The following is a 15888-nucleotide window of genomic DNA, read 5'->3' as shown; positions in this document are numbered from 1 at the left end:
TTCAATACTGAGTAGCATTTTTAAACGGCGACATTTTGAATATTTTTATATTTAGAGTGAGAGTGGATACAGTAGATCTACTGTTACACTGGCGCCGACATTTTGAAAATTCGAGAAAACAAAAACATTCTCCAACGAGTTCTTCAGCTCGGGGAATGAGAGAATAGATTCACCTTTGTGTCGCTTTTCAGATATTATTTTAATTCCTTTCCGGTACTTTAGTTTCTTTGAACTTCTCTGTTACTCACTAAGCAAACAGTATTGGATTTTTAAAATTAAGAAATCCGTGATTTTACTTGCAGGCATGACTGATAAATGGAATTATTTTACTTTTATATAGAATATGGATGGCACTCCAGTACAGCATGTGCATGGTTGTACCTGTTGACATTTTTAGAAACGTGAGTAACTAACTTTCCATTGTATAATAATAATGTAAACAAACACCCCACCCATAAAAAGCATAGAAATTCCTTATTGCTCAGCCTTAGAAATATAGGGAATCTGGTTGGCTTATAGAAAAAAATATAGATTTTAAACAGGCTGGTAACATTGCCCGATCGGGCTTTCGGCATAAAAACTAACATTTTTTGAAAAATAGTAAAGATATTTCTTTCAAACTTGGTTCATATGACACAAATAACTTGGTTGCCTTCAGTTTTGGTAGAATTATTTCCCCTTTTCAGATTTTTATGACGCATAATTTTTGAAGTCCAAAAAATTATGTGTTAATGCATTACATTATGCTATTTGCATTTGTTTCGTATATTCCACACTCATTTGACACCGTGCAAGTTGAGCTTATGATTCTGCCAATAAGCTGTGCTCAGCCTAAATGTATATAGGGAATCGGATTGGCTTATAGAAAAAAATATAGATTTTAAACAGGCTGGTAACATTGCCCGATCTGGCTTTCGACATAAAAACTAACATTTTTTGAAAAATAGTAAAGATATTTCTTTCAAACTTGGTTCATATGACACAAATTAAAATAAAAATAACTTGGTTGCCTTCAGTTTTGGTAGAATTATTTCCCCTTTTCAGATTTTTATGACGCATAATTTTTGAAGTCCAAAAAATAAATGTGTTAATGCATTACATTAATCATTTCATTATGCTATTGGCGTTTGTTTCGTATATACCACACTCATTTGACACCGTGCAAATTGTCAACAGTCGGTATAACGTTGATAAGCGCAACTTGGCGCAGACATGCAATTCAGCTCGATCTTTCTTTGGAATATGTAATACTGTTTACATGTCGTACTGATACAACCACATTTTAAAATAAATCCGTATTGATATGGCCACATTTTAAGATTAAGTCATATCTGATCCCTAACTAATTCATATTTACAAAAATACAGCTCTTATCTGGAGCTCTGAAGCATGCTCGATTAGTTGGTCAGAATTATGAAGGAATTGAATTCAAACTGTTCCATAAATGCAAGAGTTTAAGAGTTAGTCAGAACCATAATCATGCAGAAGATGTAATTATATACTTTCACAAATCACAGGGCTCAAATTTTGGACTCGCTAAATGCAAGTCAGTTTCATGGAATGCGAGTTAAGATAAAAATTTCACACAATTTATTTTGCAAATACAAATAATAGTCAAAATTGTTGCGGTTTTGGTTAATGTTTGTAGATTCGCTTTCATTTGAGGATAACAGAAAACACAACATCTTTTTTAGCCTGGCTCCCTGGCTGCATGGTTATTTTTATATAAATACTGGAAACATTTTATAAGAAACTTTTACGCCTCTAAAAAAGCACAATTTTATCTGATGGCTGAACCTATGTTCGGAGCCAGGGGCGATAAAAAACCTTAATGTAGAAACAATCTTCTGGAGTTACTTCCCTCTTAATGAAGAAAACTGATATATGTAAATAAGAACAAACATAGGGACGGGAGCCAGTCTACATCTTTTTTGGTTAGCCATTTTTTGTTGAATGGATTACTGATTATATTAAAAGAAATGTAGAGGTCTATCTTATAATTAAATCTAGAACGCAGGCTATCTTACTAATTCTTACATGTATACAGTTGAATCGGTATTTTTAATATTAAGTATGAAAATTTGCCTTGCCGTAGTTTCAGCCAGTAGTTAAGTTACGCCATCAATGATGCGTTCCGAATTACTTTGAGGGTCATTTTGAGTTATAACGCACAAAATTTATGCCAAGGAAAACCGTGCAAACAATATTGATGTTCTAGCATGATTTTTTAGGATATTCTAACATTTTTAATTGAAAGTCTAAATTTGCAAGTAGATTTCAGATTTAGCAACAAGAAAAAAAAGCTACGTGCTAAAATTTGCAGTATGTTGGTAAAAAAAGTTAAATTTGAGCTCTGCAAATGCAAACTGAAGCCGCTCACATTACTTGTTGTTCCGATGCATTCAATTCCTGTTCTTCTAAGAATCCCCAGTTGATCATGTCCCAAGCAATATGATGAAGTATTTTGAGGGTATGAGCTAGACCAGTTGTTTTATCATGTTTATGGTTCAAAATTCAGCTTTAAGTTCAGGCATGTGAAATAATAATTTGGTGTCAGGCTTGGAAAATTTTCTATCTGGTTGCCAGAATGGGTTAGTTGAAATCTGAATTTTGTACACTGCACACATACTCAAATATGTTTAAAGTTATATTTATACATTTATGAATCATGACCGTCACATACCAATAAACAATTGTAGCATTTTGTCGGCTCCTGTGTTCATACTAAACTGAGGAAGGCAGAACAGATTCTTCTAGCTGCTTTACAAGTCTGTTTTTGCCTTTTAAAGATATCGAGCAAAGTGAAGGTCATAGACCACCAAGTCAAAAAGGTACCTGGAATTCACTGAGTTAAAGTAATGTTTTGCTGTTCTGGCTGGTCAGTCGTGTAAACAAACCTATACTCATACAGTGACTTTTCTTTTTCAAAACTGAAATTTTTAACCGCATTTACTTTGTTTCATTGTACATTTTGACAAAATTTGCTACTGTTTTATTTTCATTAAAAAAGTTTTATTTCACAAATTTCTCCCGCCATGCCAATAATATAATTGGGGTCATTTTATTGGCATGAAAATTGAAAAACTGCAAAAAAGATGTTAGCCCTTAGACCTTTGAAATTTCAAAACTGCTGGTTGTCCATGTTTTCTTAATTTGCTCACTTTTTCACTATTTTCAGGCATCTTGGTCTATTATACAGAGTATTGTTGTACTGCTCCAAAGTGCTTGTTGACAGACTGAAACCACTTGCTTGCAGCTCATAAGGTATTTCTATCTTTCTGTTTCTTTATTATATAGTTGCAGCTGTGGGCAGCAGTTTCAATCATTCAAAAAGCATGATAATTACTGTATACAAATTAGTATTTGTGTGGACAGATTTTTGCGATTGAGTCAGTGCACAGAATCAAATACCAAGGAACATTAGGCGTAAAAAAATTGTCTGTTTCCTGTATCCTGACCTACCATAAATTTTTGGCCAGACCCTAAATGTTTTTATGGCCTTTGAGAACATTTTTTTTTCAATTTTTTGACAAAAAGTTTGTCAAAAAGTTGCAAAACTGCACTTTTTATGCTTTAAACATGGACAGTGATGTTATAAATCAACTTACTAATGCTCTAGAGGCATAACACCCCTATTTGTATTTATTTTTTGACACAAAAATAATTTCCAAAAAGTCTCCCTAAAAATAATTTTAAAAAATCCAAAGAAAAAGTTTTTCCGACCTACCTACCCTAATTTTTTTTAGCATGTTACCGGAAACAAAGAATTTTTTTTAGGCCTTAGATTTAGACTCCCATTTCATTTTCTTGATGAAAAAACATTTCTGGACAAAACCATAAAAATTAATACATGTATGCAAATTTAAACAATTATTAGCTCGATCACATGTCACAGGGTGACAACACGAGTTGATGTTCGTCATGTGTCAACAATTTGTAAAAAATCTTCTTCAGAACCCTTGGGCAGATTTACACCAAACTTCACAGAATGATCATGGGGTGGTCCTCTTTCAAAATTACCCAAAGAATTTAATTCCATATAGAACTCACCGAAAAGAAAAACTTTGAAAATGATTTCTTGTCAGAAATTGTTAGCTGGCAGGGCTTTTCATCCTTATATGACAGAGGCCTATATTCGGCCACTTCCCAGTCCAAAAATATTGCATTTTTTTCCCAGCATCCCAAAATGCAAGGTAACATTTCCCAAAAATTACATCAACAAATGGTTTAATTTTGTTTACAGCTTAGTATTACCGGAGGAAGCGGTTCTCAGATATTGATTTTTTAGTGAGCTTTTGTGATCGCGCTGCGTCCGTCGTCTGTGCGTGCGTCCGTAAACTTTTGCTTGTGACCACTGTAGCGGTCACATTTTTCATGGGATCTTTATGAAAGTTGGTTGGGGTCTCTTTTTATCAATTTACAATGTTTGATTTGTGTTTTACAGGTTTACTTCTTGAGAGCAGGCAGCTACAAAATGGAAGGTCAACAAATCCAGTATACTTGAAAAGCAAGAAAGAAACACCAGAAAATATGAAAAGACAGAAATACAAGGGAACTTGAAAAAAAAAACTTTTAAGGATAGGAATTCAGGATTTACTTGGAAACTAAATTTATTTTGAGAGCAGCAGTGATTGACTAAGCTCTGTTACTTTAAGAGATAATGTATTATCACATTGGTTTTGTTATTGACGAGCCCGCTTTCAGAAGTGAAGACATAGTTGTCCAAATGTCTGTTCGGTGTATGTGCGTGCGTGCGTCCGTCCGGATTTGTTTGTCCAGACCATAACTTGGACATGCATGGAGCAATCTTGTTTATATTTGGTATGAATGTTAACCTCAGTGAGACGGAGTGTCATGCACAAACCCCAGGTTCCTATCTCAAAGGCCAAGGTCACACTTACAGGTCAAAGGTCAAATTCAAAAATGACTTTGTCTGGAGCATTTCTTCTTCATGCATGGAGGGATTTTGATGTAACTTGGCACAATTGTTCACCATCATTAGATGGAGTGTGATGCGCAAGAACCAGGTCCCTAGGTCTAAGGTCAAGGTCACACTTAGAGGTCAAAGGATACAAGAATGACAACTTTGTCCGGAGTATTTCTTCTTCATGCATGGAGGGATTTTGATGTAACTTGGCACAAATGTTCATCACCATGAGACGGAGTGTCATGCGGAAGAACCAGTTCCCTAGGTCTAAGATCAAGGCCACACTTAAGAGGTCAAAAGTCAGATACAAGAATGACTTTGTCTGGAGCATTTCTTTTTGATGCATAGAGGGATTTTGATGTAACTTGGCACAATTGTTCATCATCATGCGACGGAGGGTCATGCATAAGATCCTAGAATTACTTCCCTTTGTTGTTACTATAAATAGCTTACATTTGTAACTTTTTTATTACTGGTCATAGGGAAAAATCAAGACCACTTTTCTGTAGTACAACATGCATGTTACATCCAATTTTCAGGTGTATTTTGACCTATCTCTGGTGGTGCGGATTTTTGTGTGGACTTAGAATTTTTTTATATTTTTTTTTTTTTTAAATTTTTTTTTAATTTTTTTTTTAAATTTACGTTCCTTTGTTGTTACTGTAAATAATTTATATTGTAACTTTTTGCAATCTCTTTTATTTGGCATAAATGTTTGCCTCAGTGAGACAAGGAGTGTCATGTACAACTCCCAGTCCTTTTGACAGCTGGCGGGCTCGACATATTGCCCATGGGCATCTAGTTCTCATAAAACATACTAAAGTTTCATTAATCTTATTTTAGATAATTGTTTTCTGGTTTATTTTGTAAAGAATGTCTACTACATTGTAATTAACATAGTTACAGTAAAGTAATATTTTTCTTGAGATTTTAAAGAGAATGTTCTGTTATACCCCCATGTAGTAAGCTTGTCTGTCTTTCAGTCAGTAGGTTTTCATGGCTTCCAGATGATAACTCATGAAAAGCTTGACCGATTTAAATATTTTTTGGTACATAGGTACAGGTCAAGACGACTTTGGGGTCAGTAGGTCAAAGGTCAAGATAACTTGCAAACGCTTTGGCCTGGGATCTTAGCTTTTGTAACACAGGTGTAACATGATAAAATACAGGTTGTTTGAATTTGAGGTCAATAGATCAAAGGTCAAGCTCACAGTGACCTTGAACAGTTGAACCGTTTCCGAGTGATAACTTGAGACCTTGAGCCTAGGATGATAAAGTTTGGTACACAGGTGTCACATCATGAAATACAGGTCAAGTTTTACTTTGAGGTCAGTAGGTCAAGGTCACAATAAGGCAAAACAGTGAAATGTTTTTCAGATTATAACTTGAGAATGCTTGAGCCTAAGATCATGAAAATTGTAAGGGAGGTTGATTATGACCAGCAGGTGACCCCTAATGATGTTGAGGTCAGTAGGTCACAGGTCAAGGTCACACTGACCTGGTTCTTTAAAATAATGCACGGAGGGGCACCTGGGGTCTTCCTCCACCATTAAAACTGGAAAGTCGCCATATGACCTACCTTGTGTCGGTGTGATGTTAAATTCAACAAAATAACGGTTCTTTAAAACAGTTTTTGGACAATAACTTCAGGATGCTTGGGATGAGAAACACAAAATTTAGTACAAGGTTGGTCTTGACCAGCAGATTACCTGTATTGATTTAGAGTTCCAAAGGTCAGGATGACGGGGAACATTTAAACCTTTTCCATACAACAAGGTGAGCTTTTGTGATCGCCCTGTGTCCGATGTCCGTTCAGTCCGTCATCAACAATTTGACTGTTGACACTCTAGAGATCACAATTTTGACCTTATCTTTATGAAACTTGGTCAGAATGTTAACCTTAATAAAATATTGGACACATTTGATATTGGGTCATCTGGGATCAAAAACTAGGTCACAAAGTCAAATCAAAGGAAAAACTGGTTAACACTGTAGAGGTCACAATTAAGACTATATCTTCATGAAACTTGGTCAGAATGTTTATCTTGATGATCTCAAGGTCCAGTCTGAATCTGGGTTATGTAGGGTCAAAAAATAGGTCACTAGGTCAAATCAAAGAAAAAACTAGTTGACACTCTAGAAGCCACATTTATGACCATATCTTAATGAAACTTGGTCAAAATGTTAATCTTAATGATCCATAGATCAGATTAAAATCTGGCTTAAGTGGGGTCAAAAACTAGGTCACCAGGTTAAATCAAGGGAAAAGCTTGTTAACACTCTAGAGGTCACAATTTTGGCCCAGTCTTAATGAAACTTGGTCAGAATGTTACTCTCAATAAAATATTGGACGAGTTTGAAATTGGGTCATCTAGGGTCAAAAACTAGGTCACCAGGCCAAATCAAAGGAAAAGCTTGTTAACACTGTAGTGGCCACATTTATGACCATATCTTAATGAAACTTGGTCAGAATTTTAATCTTGATGATCTATAGGCCAAGTTAAATCTGGGTCAGGTGGGATTAAAAACTAGGTCACTAGGTCAAATCAAAGGAAAAGCTTGTTAACACTCTAGAGGCCACATTTATGACTGCATCTTCATGAAACTTAAACAGAATGTTGATGATCTTTAAGTCAAGTTTGAATCTTGGTCATGTGGGGTCAAAAACTAGGTCATCAAGTCAAATCAAAGGAAAAGCTAGTTAACTCTTTAGAGGCTACATTTATGATCATATCTTAATGTAACTTGGTCAGAATGTTATCTTGATGATCCTTAGGTCAATATCACAGGTGAGCGATACAGGGCCATCATGGCCCTCTTGTTTATTTGTTCTTGTTGTAAGAGAAATTGTACATTTTAGAATACAGATTACAGCAAGTCACATTTTCTTTATTTTGACAATACTTATTTCAAAGCCTGACAAAAGTATCCAGTACTGTTATTAAAAGTTGTTATTCACAGTTCAGCTCTATTTCTTGTATGGATAAAACAAATTATGTGATCTGTGATCATTATAAATGTGTATACAGATAAACCTTAAACATGTGAACATTTTATTCAATAAATAAAGTGTAATGCAAGTCTTTGTAATGTGTATATAAAAGCAAAATTAGGATTTGTTTTACGAGTAATTTCAGAATTACACAACACAAATAGAAAAAAATCAAGCCTGCACAAGAAGGCTAATATGTCTCCCTAGACTGAGCTCTTAACCTGCTGTGGTGCAAATAGATTGTTGATGTGTGTCTGTCTGTTAAGTCTTGTTAACAGTGAGTTGCAATCTAGTAACTTTTCAGTTTGTATGATTTTTAGCTCACCTGAGCACAGTGTGAGCTGATGGGATCACCTTAAGTCTGTCATTGTGCTTCTCAACAATTTGCCTGTTAACACCCTAGTAGGCAGTTTTTTTTAAATGTTAAAGGGATGAGTTGAAGTCTGATCGATTCCCGATTGAGGCAGTGCCTTATTTCATATTAATATTTCTGGAGCGAATGGGAATACTCAATCATTTCACTATTACTATAACACTTGCTTGTTTGACTGGATGTTAACACCATTGTTTCAGTAATACTGCAGTTATTGTAGACTGGGTAATTTTTGCGTCAGTTTTAGTTAGCGATTTCATGGTTATCAGCCTCATTTGTGGTGAAAATAATTCTCGAAATGGGAGACTAGTCACTATTTGTGTTTTACGACATGGTGCACACTAATAATCAGGCCTCGTGTTCACAAAATGTTTTCAGTCTCAGCTGAGTTTGATAATGAAACTTTATTTGTCATCTATACCAAAATCGTACGTTTAAAACTTAATTATATAGGCTCAAAATTATTTTCAAGTGGCTATTCAGTATTGATGGTCTGTCTCAGATGGAATTTAACCTTGAAGTTTTAGTAATTTAAAAACTGATATTAAAATATTAAACTCAAACTCAGCTAAGATCGGAAAATGCTTAAAATGTGAACACGGGACCAGGAAAACGCCGAATCAACAACTGGCATTATTCTAAAATATTAGCCAAAATAAAACCATTGTGAGTATCTTCTGATCAATCTGACTGAAGTACTTGATCTTCTAAACGAAGATCTGACACATTCCGACATAACAATTGTAAATATCAAAAGTCAAGGATACAGGTAGATTTGCAAAATGTTGTAAGTTAAGCTCTGATTGGCTAGCGAAAGGGTCGTTAGAACGAGGCTATGAATAGGTCGTTCTCAGATCCTATGCTTAGTGTAATAGGAGATGTACTTTAGTCAGATTGATCTTCTGATCTATTTAAAGTAACAAATTTCTTTTTTAGCCTAAACAGTGCTCCTGGATTCCAAACCAGAACTGACTCAGAACTTTATTACATGTCTCACAGGTGAAGGACAAAGACTACAATTTTCCTGTGTTCTCCCACATTTGTATAATAGAGAATATCCACCACTACAAAGTATCAAACGCAAGACCTCTGGACTGGTAATTAAGAGAACCTGAAACTACAAACTTAGGCCCACTGAGTCAAGACTTAAGGTATCTGATCCACAAATAAGCAAGTTCTATATAACAGTGCTACTAAAATATATCAAATATTGTTGCCTGGTAAGCTCATATAATTTTGGTATTATTTGAAAGTGTATTTTCTACTGAAAAAGAAAATATATATTACATGACAAAAATATGTTATAGACTTTTTCTTTTTTTCCTTTATACCCAGTAGTCTTCAATGCTACTTCAACCGAAATCCAGTTATTATAGTGTAAGATTTATCATTTCGTAATAAAAAAAAACAAGCCTGTAATGATTCATGCATATTATTTATGGTCATCTTATTTACTTATTCTTGTTCAGCAGACACAACTCTTTCAAATAATACCAAAACAACATGGGGTCGAAATGTTACCTATTTGTGGATCAGATACCTTAAAAGTGAACATACTTAATCTAAAAAGTATCTAAACTTTGCAATAAAGTTTTAAAACAATTCAGGACATTCTGAGTTTTCCTTGGAAATTAATTGTGTTGTTTTAATGAAATCCATGAAATTTAGTCCTTTACATGTTAGTGTAACTGTTACACAGTCTATACAGTTTTCACAAAATTCACATACCTTGAAATTTGGCATGAAATTTTTTGGTTTTAGTCAAATTTCGCAGGAATACATATATTTTGAAGGTTAAATGAATGGGAATTAAACTTGTTTCATGAGATTTGATTTCGCGAATTGACCAAACAACAAAATTTATGAAAACAAGTCCCCAATAAATATTAACCTTTAGCCAAATAAATTTCTAAAATGGACTGTTCCATCAATCAATCTGGGCAGTACCATTAATCAATTGAAGGGGTGTTCACTGAAAATTTACTGACTGAATAGTGAACAGTGCAGGCTGATCTTGGTCTGCACTGGTCGCAAAGGCAGAATCATTTGCCACCAGCAGGCTAAAGGTTACAGGAAGTAATATTAAAGAAAATACCTGTTAAATGCGAGCCTTGTAGTCTCTAGTCTGGCCCCAGTATCTGCAGGTTTATAATGTGTCACTATATCTGAGAGGTTCAATGTTTGCTGTTCATCGCCAATATGGCTCTGACCATAGATAGGCGAGTTGTTCTTTGCCATCTGCAGCTCTATAGCAGACAACTCCGAGTGAAAATGTCCTAATATGGACTTTAAGTCCCACACCTGCAAAATTTAAAACACTTATTAAATAAAATATTAGTAAAACCCTTATACAAGAAGATATATATGAAACCCTTATAACAAGAAGACCCGTAAATATCAATATTTTTGTTGTAAGAAAATATTTTCCAGCTGTGCCGATTCAAAGTGTGACATGTCATGACATCAGGATATCAGAAGCTGATTACATGTACTACAAGTACCTACCAAAGTGTGGCATGTCATGAGATCTGGATATCAGATGCTGATTACATGTACTACAAGTACCTACCAAAGTGTGACATGTCATCACATCTGGATATCTGATGAAGATTACATGTACTACAAGTACCTACCAAAGTGTGACATGTCACCACATCTGGATATCTGATGAAGATTACATGTACTACAAGTACCTACCAAAGTGTGACATGTCATGACAGAGTACATGTATTTCAAGTACCTACCAAAGTGTGACAAGTTACATGTACTACATGTACATACCAAAGTGTGACATGTCATGACATCTGGATATCTGAAGCTGATAAGATGTGCTACAAGTACTTACCAAAGTGTGACATGTCATGACATTTAGATATCAGATTCAGATTATATGTACTACAAGTACCTACCAAAGTGTGACATGTCATGACATCTGGATATCTGAAGCTGATAAGATGTGCTACAAGTACTTACCAAAGTGTGACATGTCATGACATCTGGATATCAGAAGCTGATTACATGTACTACAAGTACCTACCAAAGTGTGACATGTCATGACATCTGGATATCAGAAGCTGATTACACGTACTACAAGTACCTACCAAAGTGTGACATGTCATCACATCTGGATATCTGATGAAGATTACATGTACTACAAGTACCTACCAAAGTGTGACATGTCATCACATCTGGATATCAGAAGCTGATTACACGTACTACAAGTACCTACCAAAGTGTGACATGTCATGACATCTGGATATCAGAAGCTGATTACACGTACTACAAGTACCTACCAAAGTGTGACATGTCATGACATCTGGATATCAGAAGCTGATTACACGTACTACAAGTACCTACCAAAGTGTGACATGTCATGACATCTGGATATCAGAAGCTGATTACACGTACTACAAGTACCTACCAAAGTGTGACATGTCATGACATCTAGATATCAGATGCAGATTACATGTACTACAAGTACCTACCAAAGTGTGACATGTCATGACATCTGGGTATCAGAAGCTGATTACACGTACTACAAGTACAGACATAATTTTGGTCATATTGCCATTCAGCTTCAGTAGTGCAGAAGAACCAGTGTCTCTCTTGACATTATTTCAGGTACAGTGGGGCAGAGGTACCTTGGTAGAATGGCCAACCTTTAGTAAGGCAGGAAGATGCTTGCCAACACTTAAGAATTTTACACTCCATGTGAGTTCCAATCCCACAGCAAAGACAGGAAAGAGATTTGAAATGTGAGTTCTTAAAATCTTGACCAAAATGCCCCCTAAGAGACCAGTTACAAGGCTGTTCACGTTATAACATGTTGACAAAACATTATTTTTTTCCTGCTTATACATCAACAGAACACTTTATACAATCATATCACAGGTTTTCATTTTTGTTGCAATGACATGTTTTGTCTAAAATGCAGACCACCAGCAAGATGAAGAAGCATTGGTGTAACCTTCAAAATCCTGTACCTTGATTGTATTATCCCACGAGACTGTAAGTAACATGTCCAAACTGGCGGGAACAACAAACTCTCTGACAGGCTGATTGTGACCAGTCAAAACATGTACTACAACAGCTTCATCTAGAGGGTTGCTCACTTGACCTAAAATATTTGTCATTTTAGAAATGAACACACAAGAAACTTTTGACATTAAGCAATCACATTTCTTTGAAAGGTACATATAGTTGTAACTCTAAATCTAAAATTCCAAGCTACCATGTATTTTATTTTGAGATAACCAAACTTCTGTCTAATACTTGATCATGCAGGTGTTTTTTGCTTAAAGTGTTGACATAGTCTCTTATACATAAATATATACAAGTTAACAAGAGAAACACATTTTGTGTATATTCTGAAAGTACATAGCAATTTGGAACACATTTCGTTCATAGTTCACATATTGTACTGGTACAGAATCCAGGAACACTGGTTAAGTTAACTGCCCCGCTGATATATAACTCAAATACTGTTGAAAAATGGTGTTAAACCCAAAACAAACAAAAAAGTATTTTTTGAGGAACTTATTCAACATGCTATATTATATCTTTCAAAAGGACAAAATAACCATTTAACAGCAATATTGAAAATAAATATACCTGCAAAAAGGACAGAAACTTCACTTCTATTCCAGTGGCAAATCGTGTAGTACAAACTGTCTGATCCAAAAACCTGTCCTCCAGAGTATGGCCCTTTGTACTCTTCTGGACATTTGCCGAACCTTTTACCGGAACTGATATTCACAAGCTCTGCATATTTATTCTCGATTCCATTCATAATTCCTAGGTCTTGATAGTATATAAACACAAACTCTTCTGACGAATGAAAATGCAACTTTTCTAACTTGTATGTTTCATTCACGACCACTTCCTGTATGACTTTCCCATCTGCTAGGTCATAGACAATTAAGGTCCCTTCATTTTTGTAACCCGACTTTCTTGTAACTAGATTTTTTCGACTGACCAAACTCCATCTATTTACATCTATCGTCTTAGCAATGTCATGTATTTTCTTCTTAGTTTTTACATCATACACATAAGTTGTAGTGTCTTTTTCTTCCCCAAAAAGAGTTTTCACCGTATCCGTGGTAACCAGAAGAGTTTCATCAGGGGAGATAATCAGGGCAGTCACATCATGCTCGTGTTCCTTAGCTTTGAAAAATGACTGAAGTCTGGAATGCTTATCTTTCTTGTACAGCATTACCTCATTTCCTGAAATGAAGCATTAAGTTGAAAATAATACAAATACAACTGTCTAAACAAGAAGGAAAAGGAAATAAAGAAGTTAGTTGTTAGAACAGCTATATATGATGCAAAAGACTTGTGCACGTAAGCCAGAGTTATGAAACTTGCCCTGTGAGGTCACCTGATGATGCCAAAGTTTTGTATGGAGTTGAGAAACATTCTATTCAGCAGTTTGTGACAAAACCGCTTACATGCAAAATATTCATAAAAAATACCTAATAAAGAGGGCATAATTTGAAGAAAATGTAAGCTAGGTTTCTGCAACTTGTCATGTGAGGTTATCTCATTATACTAAAGACACATGAAGTTTGAAAAGATTTGGTCCAATAGTTTCTAAGACTAAGAACTTTCATGCATGTATAATGTTCACCAAAATTTCTAAGTTTAAAAGTAACATCATTTTGACAAATGTAAGCTAGAATAATGCAACCTACCATGTGGTCATTTAAAGATGTAAAGACTTGTGCAAACTTTGAAAGCATCCAGTCCTGCAGTTTATGAGAAACCTATTTACATGCAAAACTTCTATGTTGAAAAGAGAAATGTTTTAGGTCAGGAGTTGTGCAAGTCTCCCATTTATGAGAGGCCATTGCACAAATGACCATTCTAATCAGACAGCTTAAATTCCATGCTATCACTAATTTTCGTGGACTTTGTGGTTCAGTCAATCCACAAAATTAAATCCAAATGAAGCACTAAAATTCAGCATGACTTGTGTTTGTGTGTTTGGGTTTAGCATATTTTTCAACAATTTTTCAGTCTTATAAATCACAGCATCTCCTTGTAGCAGTGAGCCCAATGCCCAATTTCATAGAGGTACATCACTGAAATATCATGCCATAGATACGTGACATGAAACCCCACCCAGTCACAATACACAGACATTGGGCTGACTAGTCCTAGCACTATCCCCTTAATGCTAAACCTAGCGAGAAAGCTACTACTACCATTTTTTACGTCTTTGGTATAATGCGGCCAGGGTGCCAACCCACTACCTCCTGCACTAAAGCAGAAGCTCTACCACTTGGCTATCAAGGCTGTTGCACTAAAGCTCACTTTCATTTTCAAATTTATATCCCCATGAAACCTTGAAATTTCTTCCCCATGAAATTAACCCTTACCCTGCTAAATTTCTATAATAGACTAGTCCATCATTCATTTTAAGCAATACCATTTATAATTAAAAAGGGGTGTTCACTGAAATTTTACTGACTGAATAGCAAACAGTGCAGACCATGATCAGCCTGCAAGTCCATGCAGGCTGATCTTAGTCTGCACTGGTCGCAAAAGCAGAAGCACTTGCCGCCAGCAGGCTAAAGATGAAATGATTTCACTGTATATGATACCTGTTGAACATGCAATAATCCTGCCAGTAGAAGAGACTACAATATGGTTTGGTTTCGGGTCAAAGGTAACAGGTGAGGAGGTTGAAGATTCGTACAATCTTTCTTCTGACTCTGGATCATACTCATCTTTTTTCGTGTAGACATCTAGCAGCATGTACCTGAGAAAAAAATATACATCAAACAAAATGTAAAACATTGTAGGTTCCAGTCTAAAATTTCATATAAAACAATGGAAGTCAAAATCTGTTAAAATTTCAAGTGTAAAAGAACTTATGTCAAAATTTAAAGTCTAAAACAACAGTAGTTGAAATTTAAGTCTTTAACAAAAGAAGTGGAAATTTCAAGTCTAACTCAAAGGAAATAGAAATTTCAAGACAATTTTTTTATGCAGAGATTCATATGAAATGTATACTAATATGTGACACTAAAAAGTAAACAAAATAAGTGAACACATAGAATACTAGAATACCTTTGCAAAACCCATGCTGAATGGTACTTTAGTCTTGCTGTTCAATAGCTCCACAAACTGATTGGTATTTTATGGATTTAAATTTACTTATGGACATAAATACAATCAAACTTGTTTGAGCAACCTAATCTAATAAAATAGCACCTTTTAATTCTTTTCTTTGTAAAATCATGTAGTATTAAGAGACCATTTGTGTTAACAGATATCTTCTTGCCCATCCCTTTAAGTGGTCCCTTTATGAAAATTGTAATGTGATAAAAACAAGAGCTGTATTTAAGACAGCGCACTCAACTATATGACAACTTCCAGGTTAAATAATGGCCATAACTTGGCAAGACCTACATAACTGAATCATTTCACTACAATTTATTACAAATTAAATTTTTTATTATGGCAATGTAAAAACTTCAACACAATTTTCAGCCTGCCTGGTTAGCTCAGTAAGGTGAGTGCAGATCTAAGGATTGTGATCCAAGGGTTAGATGCATATCTCACAGATGATTTGATAAAAGACATTGTGTCTGA

The 15888-nt window shown here is 35.1% G+C and overlaps 1 protein-coding gene and 1 long non-coding RNA gene across 3 annotated transcripts in view; one reads left to right on the top strand and one right to left on the bottom strand.

The window, feature by feature from the left end:
• The window catches only part of LOC123546872 (uncharacterized), a 52302-nt gene that overhangs the window by 12793 nt on the left and 23621 nt on the right, over positions 1 to 15888 (bottom strand). For both annotated transcript variants that reach the window (XM_053551172.1, XM_053551173.1), the window contains exons 15-18: positions 14895 to 15052; positions 12904 to 13515; positions 12276 to 12409; positions 10388 to 10593 (exon numbers count right to left, since the gene is read on the bottom strand). In XM_053551172.1, the coding sequence (XP_053407147.1) occupies positions 10388 to 10593; positions 12276 to 12409; positions 12904 to 13515; positions 14895 to 15052 (1110 nt within the window). The remainder of the gene's footprint in view (positions 1 to 10387; positions 10594 to 12275; positions 12410 to 12903; positions 13516 to 14894; positions 15053 to 15888) is intronic.
• On the top strand, positions 17 to 8007 carry LOC128559454 (uncharacterized). The gene is made up of 3 exons (XR_008372379.1): positions 17 to 401; positions 3179 to 3264; positions 4445 to 8007. It is a non-coding gene; the product is annotated as an uncharacterized LOC128559454 (long non-coding RNA).

This window comes from Mercenaria mercenaria, chromosome 9 (genome assembly GCF_021730395.1).
Source record: "Mercenaria mercenaria strain notata chromosome 9, MADL_Memer_1, whole genome shotgun sequence".
NCBI classification, from domain to species: domain Eukaryota; kingdom Metazoa; phylum Mollusca; class Bivalvia; order Venerida; family Veneridae; genus Mercenaria; species Mercenaria mercenaria.
This window is presented reverse-complemented; position numbering and strand designations above follow the sequence as displayed.